Raw genomic sequence first — 22,973 nt, 5'->3', positions numbered from 1 at the left:
AGACGTGGGAAGTTCTTCATTAATGTAACAATGGGCTGTGAAGCACTGCAGGTTCACTGCAGTGTCCATTTTGAGTTAGGGTACAAAGGGAGAATTTCTCAAAATCATGGTAACTGATCATTTAGAAATACCATTTTGTCCTTGACCTTATACACCTGCTACGATGAGAAATAATCATATTCTCTCGCCAAATATATATATATATATATATATATATATATATATATATATATATATATATATATATAAAGAAATAAAAAATAAATTCAAACTTTAAATTTCCCCACACCATCCCCTTACTGACTCTTTGGGGATGCTTACATTTGCTTACATTTTTGGGTCTCCAATAAATCAAGTGTTAAAAAAGTCACTTCATACTCAACAGAATCCCAAAATAGAGCCGTTTGTGCTAACATCTTTATGGGTTTGGGTACGACATCTGCATTTAAATTATGCTACATGTATTCAGCTTGAAGGCTGCAAATATTCAAAACATTGGACGATTTCACATCTTTTCTTCAAGAGCCATAATAAATTAAATAATTATTGGTCCTTTATAACAGGTTACTGAAACAAATAAGAGGTGAGGTCAGGCTGACATGCTCAGTTGATGGGGACAAAGCATTTCCAGCTGTCTTAGTTTGATGTTTTATATGGAAATATGCAATGTGGTGGTGGGCAACTGTTGTACCTGATCATCTCCAAAGTTAACACAAACATTGGAATAAGAATTGGGAGGAAATGTTCTAAGCAAGTCTCATTAAACAAAAAACACTAAAACCATAAATTCAATATCCTTCATATGTACATGTCCCGTCAATTTTCTTTAAAAACTGACTTCACATTTTCCTTAGAAATTTAGGGGTCTTCACGTTATATCTCAATACCACACAGTAACTTTAAAACAGAGTCAATACAGTGTTTGGGATTACCACTCTCAGTTTACTTCAACAAAGGGTGCTTGGAAAAAAAAAAAAACTTTTAATGTGTTGTGAATAATAATAAAGTTGTGCAACATGATCAAAATAAAAAATGAACATGTACACTGAGGCATGTCCTTAAGTAAATATCAAGGTAGATACAGCAGTATTCAGACAAGTTTGGTTTGAAAGCCAATGTATCCATACAACAAAACACACAGCCAATAAAAGGCTAAATAAAATACAATGAGTTCAAGTTTTTAAGTGCAAAAAAAAAAAAAAGCAAAGAGAAAAACACCACCCTAACAACTACCTCCTCCAATTCTTTGAGCAGTTCATAAGAAACAACATTGAACAGCAAAAACAAGGAGTGGCAATGTTCTCCAAAAAAGTTGATTTGTGTTAGTGCTGGAAATAAAAAGTGTAATTTGGTGATATGTCGTGATGTGAAAGCTGAATAACCAGACCACCCCCAACCTTTTTACAAACCTACAAGTAAACATTAGGCCCATTCAGAACATATGTCCAAAGCCCCCAAGGCCATTTAGCATAATAAGTATTGGTGGTATGTATAGTAAAACAGAACAGTGGCACAAGTAAAAAGGACACATAATCCAGTATGTCAATTTTCACATAACCACCAATATTCCGGTGGTGGTCATTACTTCAGTAATAATTTTTGATATTAATAAGGGTCAACTTGGCTTTTAGGTGGAGGAGCCGACAGAATCAGAGTGGAAGGTGATGTATCCCTTGGACGACGCCGAGGGAGTGCTTACAAAACTGTTTGTGCTCCCTTTACTCTCACCCTTGCTCGGGTGCTTCTGATACCCCCGGTCCGCCGCAGCATCAGCCCGGCCTCCGCCGCCTGTCCTGGGCCGACTAGCAGAGCGCCCCGGAGCCTGCTGGCTGCGCCCAGGTGAGCCCGCTTCACACGGCTGCTTCCCGTCTCGCACACGCTCCCGGCAGCCTTTACCAGAGCCACTAGCCCCGGGGCTCCTCTTTCCAGCAGGCCCGTCCGGTTTGGGGGAGGCCTCCGGCGTGTTGCCCCGACTGCTGCTCCTTTTGTGTTCCGAGAGCCGCCTGAGCGCCTGAGGCTCGCACTCAAAGTCTGTGAGGGGGAAGTGTGGCAGGATGACCGCGTGCTGCTCGTACACGTGTGGGATCAGGGAGATGGTGGACGCGCGCCGCGGGCTCTTCCGGGGGCTCGGCAGCGGCGTCTCGTCGATAAAGTTGATCACCTCGTCGCGGCTAAAACACCGCAGCTCGTCCTCGTAGTGCTCCCCGCCACAAGCCGCGCGTGGCAGGTGCTTGAGGGAGTGCATACTGTCCTCAGAGCGTCGCCGCTTGCGATGCGGGTGATGGTGGTGGTGGCTCTCCTCGTGGTAGGAGACCAGGCTGCTCCTGCGCCTCTCGCGGCGCGGTAAGGTGGAGCTGTAGTGGGCAGTCACTATCATGTCCTCCGTGGAGCCCCATCGGTGAAGGTATGAGGGGATCCGGTCGCTGGTCCACATGTCGGTTTCGTCGTGGGAGTATCTTCTTGTAGGGGGCACCTGGACGCGACACACAGATTAAACCCTTCAGTGTATAAATGACGCGGCCATTCATTCACCGACAGAACAGCAGAACCACTATAAGCACTGTGGCAGTGCTCGTTGTTAACATTACGATAGATATTATCATTACACCTACGTCATCAATTAAGAAGGACGTAACATGTTTATTTGAAGTGGTGTGGCTGTCAATGCCACTGTGATAGTACACTGCAATTTTAGTAATAACTCTGATCCGTAATAGTCCCAATTTGTGTAAATGTTTATGTTGATGACATTGAGCTCAGTCAGGTTAGTATCAAAATCTATTCTATTTTGGTACATTTATTCAGCCGTAGTGCAGCACAATGCGGTGTGTGTGCAGGATGATAAGTGCCACTTTAATTTGTTTTCTTTTCATGAATCCCTCAGACATGTATGCACATTTTAACATACATCAACATGGTTATCACTGAACTAGTATTCGCCTCCATTATTTGGAGGTGAAAACGTAAAAAAAAGACGATTGTTCCCTACATGTTATACTCACATTCCATTCTGCTCTGACAACTATGCAAGAGAGAGAGGATTTGTCAAGGTGACGTCAAGAGCCACAAGATTGATATCAGCCTGCCCCCCTGTGGTGGGTTTTAGTAAATACAGAGAAATGAGACAGCAGACGATACAGTAGCATCGAGTGTGTAAGGTGGGAGGGCTGAAACAGCAGAGGGCAGCACAAGCATACGAATGAAGTAAGATGCACGATGAAGAAAGACAGAGACTTGCACAACAAGCTAATAAAGCCAAAGAGGCTTTATTCTGCAATCAAACCATGTTAGAAGTGAACTTCTCACATGGATGTTGTATTGAATCGGTTGATTAAGGATGTAAAGGGATTTGTTTGTTCATGGTCTAATTGAGCCTTAAACCCTTCTACCAGCAAAAGAATAATTTGCCAGTTGTCCTTTCACTGAAATATAAAATGCATCTTATTTGACTCACCATCACATGTATGGAGCAAGGAATAACACAGCTAAATATTACTTTACAATCAAATTAATCTTCTAAATCTAATGACGAGGTGTATCGGACACAAAAACAATGGATGAAGTAATGGTTTGGTCTGATGAAATGATACTACTACTGTATACATCTCTGTTTCCAGGCTTTGTAAAAAGTCAATTTGAATTAAATTTAAATCATTGGTCTTTAAAATTATATGGTTGGACTTCATTAATATATATATATATATATATATATATATATATATATATATATATATATATTTCAATGAGCAAATTATTCAAGTAAATGTAGACTGCTTCAGCTGCAGGCTGTACTAAGAAAACTGAAGCCCTTGTTCAGTTGTTTTCTGACAAAGATGACACAGTATGAAGATGCTTTGTTAAAAGTTAATATTGTGTTGGTTGCATCAGTTGATTCTAAAGTTAAATATCATCACCACAGCCTTCCAGACCAAGCCAAGCAAGATGTTCATCATCATCACTGCTTTAAATCAATAATTTATGAAAATTTATCCAACGTTGGATTGTGGGCCAGAACTTGGAACTTTCAGCATTAAGTCAGTATTGGAACCAAAGCATAAAATAAGGTTTTGTTGAATTGACCTAGAAGGCTGCATGTTGGGAAAGAACGTGTTGGCATAAATGCAGGCTGAAAAGGAGCATTTCACAGCTCTGCATCTGACTGGGATGGATGTCCGATCCAATGGACACAATGCTTTTGGGTAGAACATGAGCAAATGTTTTTAGTGCTTTCAAGAAACCTTGAGAGGCTCCTGAAATGTAGAAGGTAAGTCAGTTAAGTTAAGCTCTTACCCTCTCACAAAATAAAAATGGAGTCAATTGGATGTAGGCCCATGGTTAGGACACACTAGTTGATAAATGAAGCACATCTAACATGTTGATGGGACTGTCGATGGTCATATTTACCAAACATAAGTCAGCCAGAGTGTATTTCTGATTCACGTAAAATAAACAAAGAAATATGTGGCATATCTGGTAGAGATAGCATCACAAAATGTCTGATGGCTCCAGAAAATTCTAACAAGATACTGTAAAGGCCCATTAGGCCACTTCACCATGCACAGTGTCATTTTAAAATAGTTCAATGGATCAAGAAAAAGAAATGAAGAAAATTAATAAAAGAATATACCTGCAAATACTGCATTTTATCTTCCTGATGTTCCCTCAATGGATACCCTTGCGGAACCCCCCTTTCTAAGGTTGAGAACTCATACTTGGCATTACGGTCTACCGTCACGATTTCAGGCGCCGAGCTATAGTCATATGGTCTGTCATATATTAAGTCGGCATGAATTCCTCCATCTTGGCTGTTTTCTGCAAAGTGCAGAAAAGCACGAACGTCAGGATTAGAGAGCAACGATCTCATTACACAAGACATACAGAGAGAAAGACAGACGAATAGATAAGAGAGACAAGTTCAATTGTTCTCCGTTTGGTTGACTTAGCCTACGGGATTGCTCTGGAATATGAGGTTTAGATTAAAAAGATGTTGCGACAAAAATTAACAATAATTAAATATGTATAGTAAGGGGATATAAAAAGCCCTAGATGGGTGCTAATTCGGAAAACATGCCAAATAGCTGCATTAAGAATCTTCGAAGCTACTTACACTGACACGAAGTGTTCCGAGTATATGTATATACCCATCGACAAAGTTTATTTTCCCAATTACTGCATTCATGTTCATTAAAGATCAATTGAAGATGAGTGTAAAATGCTGATCTTGAAAATGTTGGCCAAAAAAGATGAAAGATGAAAGTAGCTATTTGCACAGGCAGCTTGGCATGCAAGTCAGTAGCTTTGGGAAAACAGGAAACAATCCTTATACATACAACTGTGATGAGTTATACATGGCAAGCCCTCTGGAAAAAAGCAGAGAACTAGCAGTGTTAATAATCACACAGAGTATGGCCTGTTCTGTGTTGCTTTACGGCTCCTGCTGGACAACGAGCAGTTATCAGGGAGGATGTTGAGAGGGAGAGGATCAGCAGGGTTGGAGGGTTAGAAACAGGAGAGATGGGGTTCAGATCGGGTTGAGTTAACAGGGACAATAGAAAAAAAAAGATAGCTGGTTCATACTTTTTGTATAAATTGTGGAGCATTTACTGGGCGCACTCCAAAAGCCTTTCTATGATTATCATGTGACCTAATTCTGGGACCAAATTTTGTTGAAGTGTCTTTGGTAAAATATAGAATTTTTAGACTACTGTCGTTCTCTTTTCATCTATTAGTCATATATCTACTTAGTGCAGTTTAATTCAGACTTCTGCCTTTAAAATATATACTATTTTTCTCTTAAAGTCACTATCATCTGACTATTAGAGGAGAGTCCACACAAAGAAACATTAATTAAAACAAATACAATATTAACAACAAAATGTGTTGTGTTTCAAGAAAAATACTTGGGTATATCCCTTTGTGACTTGAGGGAAATATGACCATCATAATGAGATGAAAGTGCTTTTCTATTTGATGGTCCTCTCATGCCACCGCATGGCCTTTAAGAGGAAGAGTGTGCAGTTTAAACACACTAGAGTGAAAAAGAAAAAAGTGCTGCAAGGTAAAATATGTCCTTTTCCTAGCTATATTTATTTTTATTTTTGTTGTAATGACATCAATCTCATAGCATGGTAAAGTAAAGCATTCCATAAAGTACACACCATGAACAAAAACACAGAACAAATATATTTTAGTGCAGAAAGTTAAATTAAACAGACACGTTTCATCTCCTGACAACAACGGTCACATGATAGGCCACATGATAATATTTGACCACTGAAATCGAAACACAAACTACAACAACATATAAAGTTAGTACAAATGACCTTTCAAAAATAACTAAATAAAACAAAATATGTACTGTATAATTATTTAAGAAACATGTACAAACAACCCAACTCATGATTGCTATCATAAAAAGGTCTTAACTTACTCTGTAATAATTTAACAAAATGGTAAAAAAAAATAGACATTGTTATTTGAGTGATTATTTACTTTAAATTGTATTATTATTCTGATAGCTCAGCGTAAAAATGTGTCCATATTTCTCCCAAAAAGGGTTAAATCCACCCAATCAACCACTTCAAAAATATACATTTGACATTTTTAGAATGATTAATTCCAATATTTAGAGATTTGCAGCAATTTCTAGGTATACAATCTATTGGGGTCATCCTGTATCACACCTTTTAAAAGCAGTTCAGATCAAACATCAATGAGACCGACACAGACTGTTGAATATTTTCACAACAAGTAATGTGTCGCATTCCTGTTTCTGGAATCTGGTTGAACAGGACTGATTGGGCTGAAAATAGATAGCAGCAACAGACTATAATTGCATAGTTTAATACTTAGAACACCAAGCAGGGCCGTCACATAGGGCGAGGATGCGATGCTGTGGTAATCATGGGTGCTCCGGAGTCAAGGAGCTATTTAAACCTGCATCATGACGTAAAACCAGCAACATATTATCTTCCTTCAAAAATCTACCATTTGGGAACAAAACACCGTGACACCTCTAGAAAGGTGGCTGGCGACAAGACAATAAGTGTCAAAACATTCATAAAGTCCCTCACCCTCAGCTGTCTAAAGAACAACTCTAAACAGCTGTATTATCTGTGCATGTGCCGAGTTGGAATTGGCCACAGAAATGTAAGCGAGACATAGATTATGTTTTTAAAGTTACATCCTGTGTTTTGACAGCATCAGTTATCTTCACGCAGGAAAAATAATATGCAGTAGTGCACCTTTTCTTTGCAACATTCTGAAAAGGTAGTTTCTTGTCACAAATCTTTGATGTCAACTGGCTTGGATAGATGTTATGAGGTAACCTGTTCACGTTTATTATCATGACCGCTGGATTCTTTGCGGCATGTCTCAGTTGCTATCACATTAATGCGACTGTGATTGTTAATCACAAAGGTGATGCCATACTGGACCTCGAGGACAAGAGACAAACATTAGGCTCTAGACTAAAGAGTTCTCAGCTAAAGCTAACCTCCGTTCTCTTCCTGCAATATTGCTGCCCTCAATTTCCCAAGTTCAACAACTCCCTAGGCTGAGAAACAAAACCATACAGGTTGATGAATCACATTGGTTTCTACAATTCCTCTGGCCAAAGACAGCCCAGGACACTTCTCAACACAAATAACTCTGTGTCCAAACCCTAAATTCAGAAACTCATGAATCATTTTTAACTCTAACTTGGATTTTGTAAACTCAAGCAAATTATCGGCAATTTCACGTCATAGGTTATATGCTTTTAAAACACTGCAAAGTTATCACAAATTGTGGATTTTTGAACCACGTTTGAGAATGCGGTCTTTGCTTTGGACAAACTCTACTCTTTCGACATTTTCCTAGTCCACACAGCTGTCTTGGGTATCAGGAATCATCATCCATATTCACATCATCGGGGGAAGAGGAGGGGGAAAAGAGGCAGAGGACAGGAGGAAGATTTCTGGCATTGTCTTACCCTCATCCACGTCGTCGTTGGACATGATGGCGACGCACTTCTCCCACACCATGCGGATGTCAGCCCGATAGCGGTCACAAGCCCAGAGGAACATGGGCAACAGGATGGACTGGGCAATGGAGCACCACAGCACACACAACACCATCCAGTTGTAGGAACGGTGAAACTTCAGACTGGCGAAGCTCACCACCTGGGCAGGGTGAGCACAGGGTTATACTGAAAGGTGAGGACAGGAATGTTAAATATTAAAGTCTCATTAAAACATTCAGAGCACTGATAATAACATGGATTGGGTGGACAAAGACAGTATTTTTTTTAAATCAGTAGATATTGTGACTAACGTTCTACTTTATAAATTGGTTGTACTGAGGTTCAACACTTCATTGAATGGGTACTACCATGATCCTGGTCTCAACATTGACGGGTAACCAACAGCTCATACTCGCCGTTTGAAACCGCGTCCTCGGGAGTTCAGGCACCAAACAGCGTCAGGGCAAAGTATCACGATTACTGCAGCTGTATTAAGAGCATCAAGTCACGTTTAGAATAAAGACACTTCAGCTCACACGCACCCTGATCCAGATGACAGAACCTGCACTTTAGTTGACCAGTGAAAGACCTGCTGTAAGAAGGATCTGTGTTAAAACCATAAAGAGATACTTGCTCCAACACCACCCTCAGTTTAATACTATTATTATTATAATAATCAAGCTACAGTAGTCTCAGTAGGCACTCAACACAAGGTAGCCGAGTGTCCTTTGAGAGAATAAAATACAAGCATGATGCCTCAGATCCAGTCCGATAACATTAATACAGTAAATGCATACAGGCAGTAGCTCTGGTATTAACCACTCAAACAAGCAGACTGTTGTGATACACAGTGGACAAGACAAAAACAATGGCTGCCGTTTGTCACCATCATACCTTGAACTAGTGCTGCAACTAATGATGATTTTCTTTATCAATTTATTGTTTATCATTCAATCATTTAGTCAACAAAAGTTTATGAAAGAATGTAAAAACATCACCAAAAAATATGTAACTTAGAATAATACAAAACAGAGAAAAAACAGCAAATCCTCACATTTGATAAGCGAGAATGCAGGAAAGACAACACATTTTCTAAACAGTCGGCAGATATTTTTTCTGTCAATTGAATAATGGATTAATAAACTCATCAGTTCAGACCTGACTTGAGCTGCTGTTCAAAGTATGATCGCATGTACAGTAGATGTTATTGACATTTACATAAGAGACTGAAAACTGCCAGATGAATCCTCTTGAATCTTCCTAGTATATATACACAGTATATGAGGAATTATATATTTGATATTGCGTATGTAAAAGCAAAACCATATTAAAAATACAACAAAAATAAATGTGGATGTTTTGTTTGTGTTTTCTAACATTTATCAGAAACTGGATCAGAGGCTTTCAGATCACTAGTTGGATTTCTGATCGCAAGAAGTTGCATCTAATATTCATTCATTTCATCTCTGCATTCAGGCCCTGAACTGCTCCTTCTGAATGGAAAGGTGACCTTGGTTAGGCCACACCCTCTTTTCACAACAAGCATCAGCACCAACATTAGTTATCTACGTCATTGGCTCGATGGAACTCGAGCATCAGCCATATCTTCACAACATGACTTGAAGATGTGAAGTCTCAAACTGATATTGATCTTGTTTGTCTACGGAGCCAAACCAATCTAAAAACGCTGTAAGCACGAGAGTCGAAGTCGGCAAACACAGGTTTTGTTTTATTAACACATCACCTGCTGATTTTCAACACACTTTCAGGCAGAAAGCATAAAAGTGATAACACAACACTCGTCGTAACACCTTACAACGTACTATGAATCTCGGTCATGATGTTGTTACAGCTAATGTACTTTACACTGACGGGTACTTATTGTTTTCTTTAGGGAGCTTATGAGTTTTTTTATCAGTAGCTTTGTGTATTTCAACCTCTAAATATGATTTATTTTAGCCCATGAATGGATAACAATACATTTAACAAAATGACATGTATAAACTTGACAACGAGACTATTTCAACGGGTAACTATGGTTACCAAGAGTTATATAATGAGTTTTGGTGTTGCATAAGTATAATTTCATAGATAAAAACAAACAAACATTGGCCAACCATATTTTTACTCAAAAGATAATTTCAGAAGGGCTTTCACTTTCTTATAAAAATGTTAGGCGTATACAGTAAGTGGTATATCAACTCAGACACCAGCTCTTGAGTATAAGCTCATATCAATAATTATACTTTTGCTTTTTAGCACACACACAATGAGGTGATTCTATTCTGTTCCTCGTATCTATTCATCAGTATTTCTCTGTGCAACGCGATACATTTGTACGTGCGTTACAGCTTTCCATGCATTTAAATGGCTCATTACATCAGGTCATAAAGTAGGCTAGCTGAACTTCTGTTGTTTCTGTTACTGCACTGGAAATAGGATCTTTCATCAGTATTATTCTACCGTCTCTGTATTGCACACACACAGAAACACATAATAGGATGTTGTCGTAGAAGTGAGACACCACTGTCTTTCCAAATTCGCTTCCAGCTTATGAAGCAACAAGAATGTGGTTCCCCCTAGGACTCTGAACTCAGCACAGGTGTGATGGTGTGATGACGGTGGCTCAGTGCTGAGCAGGGTCGTCCTTCAATCAGAGGATCGGCGGATCGACCCCCGGCTCCGCTAGCCCATGACGATGTGTCCTTGGGCAAGACACTTAACCCCAACATTGCCCCCGTAGCTGTGCCTACTGTGTGTGAATGTTAGTTACTGCTGATGTGCAGGTGGAACCTCCGCCCCCCCCGGGGTGAATGATGTCACGTAGTGTTAAAGCGCTGTACAAGTACAGATCCAGGTCCATGTTGTTAAACCGGAAGTAAACACATGATACGCAAACTAGTTAAGCGGCACACAATATCGACAGAGGCATTACACAAAGAAACGGGGGCGTTTCCAGTATTTTTATCGTTCACTGAAATGTACAAATTCCTAAAAAGCATTTCCTAGTGTTTTGATTCTTTTTTAAACAACAAACAACAGCTATGATGCCTAAAGACCTGTGAGCTCAGCAGTACTGATCGCTCTTACCAGCAATAATTGAATAATGGATCTCATTCAGGCTCCATATATTTATTCACATTCCTATTTGCTGCACCCCCAGCTAGGACCCGACCTGCTCCTTGTTGGAGCCAAGAGACAATTTTATGCTAACCAGAGTTTTGTAATGAGTGATGTCTTTTTTTAGGTTGATGATCGATAGCATAAAACAAACAACAGTAAGACATATGTATGTAAGCCGCAGAACACAGAAAGGAAAGTATATTCAAAGAAATAATATATTCTTCTTTCAAGCAATGTAATGCAATGTTTATTATTACTCCGATGGCCATATGCCTTGGTGGTTCCTCGTGAAGCCATTGCTGTAACTAAAGCAAGAAAACAACCGTGCAATGAAGAACACTAAAGCATGTTTCTCCTGTGATTTGCGGCAAAGTGCTAGTTATCTTGCTGTGTGCTTCAGATTTCAGCATTAGAGGCTCGTGTAGATATTTGTCCTGCGTGCTGAAGTTTCTGTTTGGCATGCCTAAAGTGTAGAACACTTAATTAAAACGGGGTTGCCTAATGTAAAGGGTTTAAAAGTAACTACTAACAGATAGCTTGTACAACTGAGGACATAACTGAGGCAATGTGTTATATTTAAACTGATGCTTTACGCGCATGATGTTCTCCCATTTAGAAGTCCAATCTAACATAAGAAAACAACATAATTTAGACTGTAATCATTACATAAGAAGAGGGTTTGAATAAAAACTAATGGCTCTAGCATGATGGCTTGCTTTAATTAAGGCAGGATGGCTGATTTGGCTGCATCATAAACAATAAGCCTTGAGCCTTCCACAAAAATTGACGCATTGAAACACAACTCGCTCCTTCACCCACTGATCATGCACTTGAAGGATCAGATTTCCTAGGAAGTAGAGTGAAGGAAAATGTTGGATAGCATAACATGTTGTCTTTTAATGGTTTTAAAGACTGCATTACAGTAAAGTGATGTAACTTTCTGAATTGACCACACCGTGCTATCTGTTCTATTATTTGCCTTTACCCACATTATAACGTCCACATTACTGATGATTATTTATTTAAAATCTCATTGTGTAAATATATTATAAAGGCACCAACAATAACCCTACAATATTGACGCAATATTGATATCAATGTATTTGCGGATTATCTCACCATTACTGTGGTTACACCCCCGTTTCCCTAAAAGACAACAAAGAGAAGACCCCTTTCCAGTGCTAAACCATTAACCTCCACCACCCTAAACAGATACAGTATGTTTCTTGCAGACAGCATGTTTGATTGGATTAGGAAATACCGTTGCAACTTGGAGGGAAAGTGAACAACCTCTTTTTTACCGTGCAGAAGAAAACACATTTGTTGATCCAAATAGGCCGAAGAGTCATTTAAAGTTGTTTAACAGAGCTTATGGTGATATACAAACGCCTTTTGGAATGTTTGATGCACCATTAAACTGGTTGGTTCTTCAGCCAGCTCCATCATTACCTGCAATTATGTCTAGGCGGTATACTCACCAGTATGGGGAAGCCAGTCAGGAAGTCGTAGATAAAGACGATTCCACTGATCAGGTAGGTGATCTGCAGTGATGTCTTGAGAGGCTCGGATCCATCAATGGATGATCTGCGCTTCCCCTGAGCGTCCTCCACCACTATGGTGGGGACGTTGAACTTGTTCTTGTCAGCCTTGTGGCCCGCCTGGATGGAGAAGGTCTGGAAGAGAGCGATGCCGATGCAGATCACACCCATGGCCACACTGCCGCCTATCAGCAGCAGAAAGCACACGCCGAAGCCCAGACCGATCTCCGTCACAATGAATCGGCAGTCAGAGGTGTAGAAGCGGTCATTGGTGTCGTGCCAGCCCACAGCTGGAAGCGTGGACAGGATGAAGGAGACCATCCAGATGCCCATCACTGTGTGCACTGCCTGCTTCTTGGTGTTACTCAACCTGGAAGCAGAACAAGATGTTAGTATAAACTAAGTCAAACTGCTGTCAGGCCTTTAGGAGAAATAGGCTTTTTTTTCTGGTGTTCATATCCTGTAGCTCATAAGATTCTTAAACTAGTGGACTTCGACTTTAATACTGGTGGATCTGAAATGTGATATCACTTCTGTAGGAAAGAGTGCAGGCATATGGACCTAAAAATACTAAAAGTGTATGTTTCAAACCTTACACAAACTTCAGAATAGCCTAAAAAAAAGACTAAATAGGGAGATTGTGAAAGGTAGGCTCCTAATAGCACATTAGGTGGCACCAACTCAAACCACTCACCTGTGTGTGTGACAGCATGGTTATATCTTATACAAAAACAAACTGATGGAGAAGAAATATGTGTCAGTGAGAAATTCAGTGGAAAGGACCATAATTGAGCAAAACTACACCACAAATGTAGCAGATCTGCACCTGGGACATAAAAGCACTATTCCACACATACATCACTCAGATAAACTGGAGTTGAATCGAGGGAAATCAATGCTTTGATGATTGCTAAAGATTGCTTTTCACGTCCCTCGGTCTAGTTTGTCATCTAGGTCTATTTCACTACGAAGGAATATCCACTTCCTCTCCCCTCCAACTAATTGTTTACAGTTGAGCAATTCGCTGAATGTGTTTGTCCTCTGGTAACAACATACATACATCTAACAATATGACAGCCAGTTACGTGTGTTCTCATTGACAAAAAAGATTGTGCTATCCTTTTGCACCTAAAAGAGGTGACACGTTCAAGGAATCAGCCACAACGCACACGTAGAGGCCGATCCTTTTTTAGCCTGTAGAATACGTAGATGGTCTATTTCATGGCTTTTGTCACCTCAGTCCCACATTTATAAATTGGCCTCCTTTAATTAATAATAGTTATAATAAGAAGGACATGTAGGCAGTTTATATAAATGTATGTCTCCTGTATTATTTGTGTTATACATTACATTCTCTGTTAGGTGTGATATTTGCAGGAAAGCACATATCCTATTATTCCTCTCATTAAAATCCTCTGGAGGAGAACTATAGAAGGCAGTGAAATAAACATATAGTTAAAATATGTGTAACTAATGCATTAGCTTACATGAACTGACACAACATAAATGTCTGAGAGGGCAGCAGGAGCCTCTATCTTTCCACTATGGATGTGTGCAAAGACCAGTAGGTCTTGTTGTCACTGTGAGTAATTATGCTAGCCTTTCCTGAATGCGCCTGGGGTGCATATGACGGGAAAGTTACGTCACCAAGCTGCTTGAATCTATTACCAGGGAGAGAGCATTGCGAGGGGGGAAAAGCTCCTAAGAGACAGTGAGCGCAGGATGATGAGAACAGCTGCCCAAGTACAAGGTTGGAATTCATAATTCAGTCCTTCGGTGTGTGTTAATGTCAGAGACAAGGCAGCCATGCTACCTCAGCAGGGCGAACGTGAAGCGATTTAAATGAAAGATGAACAGCAATTACACGGTGCATCGCCTGAGCTATCACTCCACCATATCATTGTTAAAAGTGACTTGGAAACAAGGAGAGGAGCTGCTGAGAGGAAACGCAACGCTTCCTGACAGGAGATGAGAGAAAATATAGTCAGATGAGTGAGAGAACAGATGAGGGAGATTCAAAAAAAAGAAATAAAAAAGCATTTGAGTACAGCCTGATATCTGTGTGGGCATCAGCCAATAATGACAGCTGCACAAGAAATAAAGATAGTAAGCTTGACCAAAGATTTAAAAGGAAGTTTGCATATCATATTTGAACATCTGCTTATCTGCAAAATTGGCAAAGCTGGCGGATGGGCTGTGCATCTGCAGGTCTATCAGAGCATCTGATGTAAAATCGCTCTTTGTTTTTCATCGGGGGAGGAAGAGCGGGGTAACAGAATACTGATCTCCACCATATGCACCATTTCAATAACTCATGTCGTAGCTTGTTTGTATTTTGCAAACCTCAATACTAACTTCATATATGCTCCACCTGTATTTTCCACAGTATTTGTCCTACAAAGGCATTCATGTGCAACCGATGATCAGAAATGACTCTTGAATAACAAAACCAAGACGTCTGAGGTGTGCTTCGAGGTAAGATGTCCTTCAGCTGAAAATTATAAACTAGCAAATGTATGATTATATGATCAGTATTCTTTTGGGTGTGTTGCTACACAGTTATTGTTATCATCATGTATAATTGCAGATAAAATGCCAAGATGACAAAGACATCATATAACAAACAAATTACACATACATTACGACATTACCGTATTATTATTGTAATTATTGTAGTGCTTGTAAAAGTGTAATTTTCAAATAAAACTTCCTTAATAATCATCAGAGCAGGTTATGTGAACACGGACAAAAAGGAAGCGGCAATGTTGTTCAGAACATCTGATTACGTGTGAACCGCAGATGTCTTGGGAATCTAACGAGAGCGAAATGGTGTTACTGTAGACTGGAAATGTGATGTGAACCTGTTCTTTATTATTCAGTATTACTTAATAATATTACTTGTTGTGAGAAGCCAAATGAAGCTGGGGGCTAGATCTGGCAGACGCTCAAGTCTAGAGGGTTTTACATGGTGTTACATGTGTTGGCACTGGCAGGAGAGACGTTTCACCTAATGCAGAGCATCCCTCTCAGAAACTGAGGTAAACAGGCAAGAGACACTAATCTAAACTTCGTCTTCATTCCATCAGAGAAATCTGCTCAGAATCGACGCAAGTGGTCCCAAATGTGCAGCTTGAAATGTCAGAATGTGCTCATGTAAAGCCTTGCAGGAGGTTAGAATTTCAACGGTATTGCTTAGAAATTATAATGCTTAAAAATGTATACAAATTGATGGTTGAATGTATAAAAAGTACTGTAACCTGATCAGAATCTATAAAAATGTATACATAGGCTCTAGCTTTGTAAAACAATACTCACGTACAGAACAATGGGTGTTTTAATGTGTGCAATAGATTGTGCTGACACATTTGGTCAGGGTTGGCTCCCCTTAAATTACAAATAAAACATATTTTCTCACTTTCCTTCAGTGACATCAGTAGATACAGCTTTTATGGCAACTATTTATTGAGTGGGAAATTCCAACAAAAACTGCATACACTGAGGTCTATTGCACATGGATTATCCAGAGTAACCAGGATATTGTTCCTGGAAAGATATGGAGTGTTTTCTTTATGGAGTGTTTTCTTTATATATATATATATATATATATATATATATATATGTATATATATATATGTATATATATATATATATATATATGTATATATATATATATATATATATGTATATATATATATATATATATATATATATATATATACATATATATATATAAATATAAAATTGTCAAGGTTGTGAGCACCACAAACAATATTCAATGTACCTCTATTGTTTTAAGTGAAGACAGAAATCTTAGAGACAGATACCACAAAACCTAAATTCAGGCAAAGTTATCTCTGGTGGTATGATACCTGTCTAGATACAACGAGACATACATTCGTAATTTGGGTGAAGTTACCCTTTGAAAATGGGACCACCTAAAGTAAGAGTTTAATCTGAATTAAACATAAACAACACTTTTTGAGTCCTCTTACCTGTAGTTCACAGGCCAGCGTACCATCCACATGCGGTGATAAGAGAGCGAGGTGACGGAGAAGCAAGTGACCAGTGTCAGGGTGTAGAAGGTGGAGACAAACACCTTGCAAAGACCCTCGTTCCACTCGTAGTTGGAGTGCTGACGGCGCAGTGTTATGACACAGTACATGGTGATGGGGATTGCCATGTTGAGGATGTGTGTGCCCGCAAGCGTGCAGATGAGGAACTCCAGCGGCTTCCACTTTTTCTGCTTGGCACTGACGCTAAGGATGCTCCACGTGTTGGCCAGGATGGACAAGCCCGAGCAGACCAGCCAAGCCAGCGTGTTGGCGTTGATGACGTCATCCTTCATGGTGGTTACCTCATCCACCATGTTGGAGCGGAGCAGGGCGGAGCCCAGGGGTCCGCAAGGAACTGTTAACGAGAGCAGGTACACAAGAGGAGAAGGAGGAGGTGGTGATGGGCAGGAGGGGATGCAGGACGTCGGGCAAGGCAGGCATCCTATCTGGGTGGGCGTGCACTCTCCATGGGAGCGCCACAGCGAGGAAGGGACATGGCGGAGGTGCGACGCAACGGATTGTTAGAGGCGGAGGATGAAAGCGCCGGGCCAGTTCCCTCACGAGTCTGAGGACGGAGAGGGGGGAAGATTTAACAGAGTGTTCAGAGACTGAGGATGTTAAGCCAGTCCAATTCAAAATAATCATTCATTAGACGTGATAGGGTTAATCACAGTTTGACTATTATTATTATTATTACTGAACAGCATACATGTCATCTGATGAACAGTTTTGTATCAGCAGAGCTCATTTAATTTTTAAGTTTTAGTTCTGCAAGTGATATGATATGACAATAGCATAAAGATACGGCCATTTGCAATTGCCATTTTCTACTGAATGGAGGCATGATGGGAACACTTTGCATGTGATGCCACTGAAACATCCGCTGACACATAAAAATCCATTTATATCAACATTCTACAAAATAACAGAAAACAATGAATACCATCTTGTAAAGCTTACTGCTGACACAATGTCAATTAATTCATCAATCTAATTGTCAATTAAAACAAATTAGGTGACAATAACTTTAACAATCAATTAACTGTGTCATTCATCACACACAAAACATCCCTTAGTTCTAGTTTATTAGTTGTGAAGATCTGCTGCTCAATATATCAAATCGGTAATGAAAATAATTATTGGCGCACATAGGAGTGTTATGTTTAGCTGATGCTGTCAGAGAGGTGTAGATTTAACTCTTAAGTATTGTTGATGTACAGGGCTTTGCTATATTGTAAGGCATTTCAGCCATTTCGTCCCACCTGTATACCTCTTAAAAAACGGGACATAACATCACTGAATCGTATATGCAATCCTGTTACAAGGCATCATCGAAGGAACAAACGCAGAAAAAAAGCTTGCTACAGTTTTGGTCAGTCTTTAGGGCCATTTCCAGCATAACACAGCTTCAGCCAGACAATAATCAGCCGAGGATGACTGTGGTTCCGCCACTGTGGAGTGAAAAGTGCTTGGCACTGCTGGAGCGTGTTGTCACATCTATTTCCTGTCTTTTGGCTTGTCCAAACACTGATGTGCTTTAGGCAAGACCCCAAAGAGGGGACACTGGAAATGACAATAACCACGTCATCATCACCCTGCTCTCAATGCCACCGAGCTAATCCTCCTTTCTCACTCTTCCCTCCAATGGCGCCTCAAACGTCTGTGAGCAGGAGGTTATGAAGCAGCATCTACCACCTCCTCGGGACCCGTGGAACCATATAAATCAGGAGGTCGTCCTGCAACCACATGATGAAATATTCTGCTGGTTTAGGAAGGACCTACATATTTACACCAAAGCCCCTAAACTCGAGTGCCTTAACTATTATACCCAAGGGAGAAGGACAAGTAACGTCTCATTTGTGTACAAAGCAAAAATGTGGCACAATTTGTTGGATAATGCTACTGAACACACATACCACTGTAAAATATGCCAAAATTACATTTGACCTAATAACACTCTACAATGCAAGACAATCGTAGTAGCTCAAGTTAAAAGGGATTACGTGTGTTGTGATCTCCCTGCAGACAAAACAGGTTGTCAACTCCCTCTAATAAGGAAGCCACTCATGGGCCATGTGACTTGTGTCTATACGTTGTGTGACACTAGACAAACCAAACACATAGAATTAAAGAAAAGATAATAACAAAGTGACATTTCACTGTGGAGACGATAAAAGAAAACGGCGTTATCACACCCTAAATAAAAAAGCTGCAGTCTGACTGAAAACTGTCGAGTAAAACATTAAAAACATAGTAACACTGTCAAAATACTGCGATAACTCTGTTTTGTTTTTTTAGACGCAACAAAAACAAATGCAGGAATGCCATCTTAGTCAATGTAGTTCTTCAAAGTATACAGTATACAGTAGGGTTTCCTAATAAGGAGTTGAGTTTGGTCACAGTGATAACATAACAAATAGAAGATCTTATTTTATTCCTCTCTTGTGTAAGTTGGATAGCAGATAACAGAAACCTGAGGATAGATTTAACTGGTGTTAGTATTATTGTTGACGTGTCACTAAACACCAACATTGATATTGCAAGAGTCTTATTACGTTAGCGTTCTGACGATTAGCCCACCACAATTACAATTATCACAATCACTACAATTATTTGACAGCTTGACTTACTGGGTACTTTACAATTCATGATTCTTTACCCAGAAGTTGTCCATGGGTGGGAAGGGACAATGAGAGCCGTCGTCCACACAGACCAGCAAACCAAAGCAAAAGATCCTTTTCACCTTGTAAAGGCTTTTAGATCAGCCAGGTTCAGGACTTCTCTACGCATGCTCACTTACTGACATGCTGGGACACTTAATGGAATGGAGCCGTCATTAATATTAATGACACCTGCTTTGATAAGTCTGTGGGTCAGTGAAAAGGGTCAAAAAGCCAATATCAACAGAAGGATGCTGCAGAGTGGAGATGATATTTAGTGGGATCATCAGTACTACCATCCCTTCCACATTATGGGTACTTGACAGATCTTGTACATCTGTGGTAATTCACTTGTTTGTCACAGCTTTGGAGACGTGTTTTCGGCACATGGAAATGCTTTGCTCCCCGACCTCTTGCGTTCTTCAGATAAATTAACAGAATGTTCCATGTCTCATCGGCATGGCTTCCCTACATCCACAGAGTTCACTAGAAATAATAATAACCATTTCAATTACAGTGGAGGAACTGCTGCCTTGGCTTGATGAAGTTGAATAAAAAAAAGAAGTCAGATCTGTTATTCTAGAAGAGGTCATAAATGTCTTATAATAGCTCTTGCAGCCACAGAGAGACTATAGAGACGACCACCTCAACATGACGCCATGTTTACCACAGTATACCAAAAAAAATTCCACTTTCTCCCTATCCAGCTGTGTTTATAATTTAGCCCCGCAAGCAAGAGAGCAGCTGCTTGGGTGACTCATGAGGCTCAAGAGGAACAATGGCAGCTTTTAATAAATAAAATAAATTGCAGGACAGGGTACAAAGGTTAATCCAGAATGCTTACAAGCAACTACTGGTACCGTGGAGATGTAAAACAAACATTACATGGATGGTATTTCTAATTGCTGATCTCAACTTGGATCCAATTTTGTCCACACACAGTGACCCACCCGTTATGCTTTACATCGAGTCACTATCTACCTAAGTTTGAGCTATTCAAATAATACAGAAATAAGATGTGTTGAGTGACATTATGTGTTACTATATATGATGTAACACTCCACTGAGAATTCTCAAGCGTCTTGTTGTTTCAGCACATTTATGTTTGGATGAAATTCTTCATCATTTGGACTGACATATAATTAAGCCAGCCAGTGTCATCTAGCAGCACCGAACCAGACCGAAACTTGTGATAACGGTTGATTAAAATTCCACTCATCACTGTGCTGTGCTACAGTGCCTTCAGAAATGAAAAATGCAGACACACTTAATCATGTCTACAAAGTGGGTAAACTCTCCAATACAACCTTAAGTACGACAATCACCTAGACGATAAGAGAAGATAAACTTCACCATTCCTCTCTTGTGTAAGTCGAATGGAAAAAACCCGAGAAAAGCTGGCAACTGAAACACAAAACTAGTGAAACAAACTCATAATACATCAAAGAATCATCCACTACGAAGGTTATTCATAGGATACTGGCCTGAAATCAACATAATCAGTGGATTGGAATACTAAACATTAGGTTTACTTTTGCTTGATAATAGCTATCTGGCACAAACGCTCTGTTTTTTAACCGTTTATTGTTTGGTTCAACTGAAGGTTTCTGGATCTTAATCCGATGCCCAGTTGCATCTTCTCTTCATTTTCCTCTTCACTTTCTCCAATCTTAAGCATATTCTGAGCTGACTTTACCCAGAGAAAAACTGTTTACGGTTAGCTGTCATGACAGGAAGTTAAATTAATCTATTCTGAATTAAAGTATGCTTAATTACAAAAAAAACATAATATTGTAAACTGCCTTGGCACTACTACATACTTTGACTACATAGTAGTATTAGTCGAGGCAGTAGAGGTGGTATAATGTTAGTCATAGGAGTATTAGTGGTCAGGAATAGCAGTGGTTATAGTAGTCATAGCGCTGGTTGTATTTGAACCCTTCACTAGTAGGCTTTCTAACCATCGTGGAACCAACAGCTCGATCACCCACAATCCCCTGGGCCTCCAAGCCAAATCTGTCCTCTACACGGGGGAAATCAGCACTGGCAATTACACGCAGGCAATAAAGACGTTCTCTCTCTAGCATGGAGATGCTGAATGTGAACAGAGTGGCACACATTCATTGAGGAATATTAGGAATCAGAAATGCGTCATGGTAGCTTTAACGGTATTTTAATAATTACTAGTTTTGCACTTCTCCTATAGTCTACATGAACCGTTTACATTCTGATGTGTAGACTCACTTAAAAGCATGAGGTATAGTAAATCATTTCAACCTAATGAAATTTGCCTTGGAACAAGACATAACTGATTTCTTAGACATCTGCCATCAATGCGTGTGTCTATATAATAACTATATGACATCAACAGAGCTAGAGAATGTTTTCCATAAAAGAAAATCAGGTTATGCTTACAGGCTCATACAATCAATTTAGCTTTCTAATTTATTTAAATGCTTTGGATGTAATATAGTGCAACACTAATGTCTTATCAGGATTTTGCATTATAGTAAATTGGTCAGTTTACCTTTTCCAAAATTATGTTTCAAGGGTAGCTTATAATATAGAAATTAAAGAGGTAAAAGTATTATCGGGTTTACTTTCCCCCTCAAATAGCTTTATTAGCTATAAATATCAACAACTTTCTTCAGCAAGCAATGGGAAATATGAGAAAACCCAAAGTGACTGCTTTCCTGTATGTATTATAATGCTTTCAGCCCAATTGTTTCAGTATAAGATCTTTTGAGTTTGTTTCGATACAGATTACCCATTGCTCGTTCCGTTTCTAGACACAGCATAATAATTCACTACAACGACGTATCCGTCAGTGGAAATATAAATGGCAGCCTGTTTGCACAAACGCATTTGCAGGAATACCATCAGCATTAAGGGCTGATGGAAACTGCTGTGTAGGGAACCAAGTGTTTCTTCTCCACTTGGCACAGTATTCACATTTTGAACAGCGGGAAAAAAAGGAATCAAACAATGTTTCACTCTTCATCTCAAACTACAATAAACTGAGATACAGAGAGGAAGAGACAAGTGTGCCGAGACAGACTTTGGCAGGCATAAAGAAGCACGTATCTATTAAAAAAAGGGCAAAATGGATGAGATCAGACCAATTATTCCATGTAAACCCCGTTCCAAGGAACATTGATGATTTTCAAATATCTATCTAAATGCGCTCATCAGCACAAAGTGAGAGCTGGCGTGCGTGTGTAATCCTCACCCTCATCTCTCAGCTTTGAATTGGCAAGCGCTGGAGTGGACGAAAGGAGTGGACTTCATCAGCTCCCCGTTGACAGGTGGGATGCATCGGGTCTTATTGCCCAACCAGCAACTCATTCCCCGAGCCGTCAGAGAGGAATATACTCGGTCCTGGGAGGCTGCCCAGCTCTCCCCAGAGCACAGCACGAGTGTTTAATATTACTTCTCTGATGCTTACACATGACAGGTGCTTTACCTTAAAAGTCAAGTCAGCAGCAGCAGCAGCACCCTGCTTCACATTTACACAGTAACAGAGACTCATGCTAGGGAGCTGCCCAATACGAGTGCAGTCCTCTACAGCGTGTGCCACGTGCAGGGAATGTCAGGGGAA

General features: G+C 39.9%; 1 protein-coding gene across 1 annotated transcript; it reads right to left on the bottom strand.

Annotated features, from left to right (window-relative positions):
- Positions 1 to 225: 225 nt before the first annotated feature.
- On the bottom strand, positions 226 to 17,029 carry LOC117733552 (probable G-protein coupled receptor 153). The gene is made up of 5 exons (XM_034537303.1): positions 16,656 to 17,029; positions 12,604 to 13,033; positions 7,973 to 8,162; positions 4,628 to 4,812; positions 226 to 2,473 (listed from the first exon to the last, which is right to left on the bottom strand). Exons 1-5 carry the CDS (start codon positions 17,027 to 17,029, stop codon positions 1,628 to 1,630), a joined length of 2,025 nt encoding a protein of 674 aa, XP_034393194.1. The 3' UTR covers positions 226 to 1,627.
- Positions 17,030 to 22,973: the final 5,944 nt, after the last annotated feature.

This window comes from Cyclopterus lumpus, chromosome 7, assembly GCF_009769545.1.
Source record: "Cyclopterus lumpus isolate fCycLum1 chromosome 7, fCycLum1.pri, whole genome shotgun sequence".
NCBI lineage: Eukaryota > Metazoa > Chordata > Actinopteri > Perciformes > Cyclopteridae > Cyclopterus > Cyclopterus lumpus.
The sequence above is the reverse complement of the archived record's forward strand: the minus strand, read 5'-3'. Positions and strand labels throughout refer to the sequence as shown.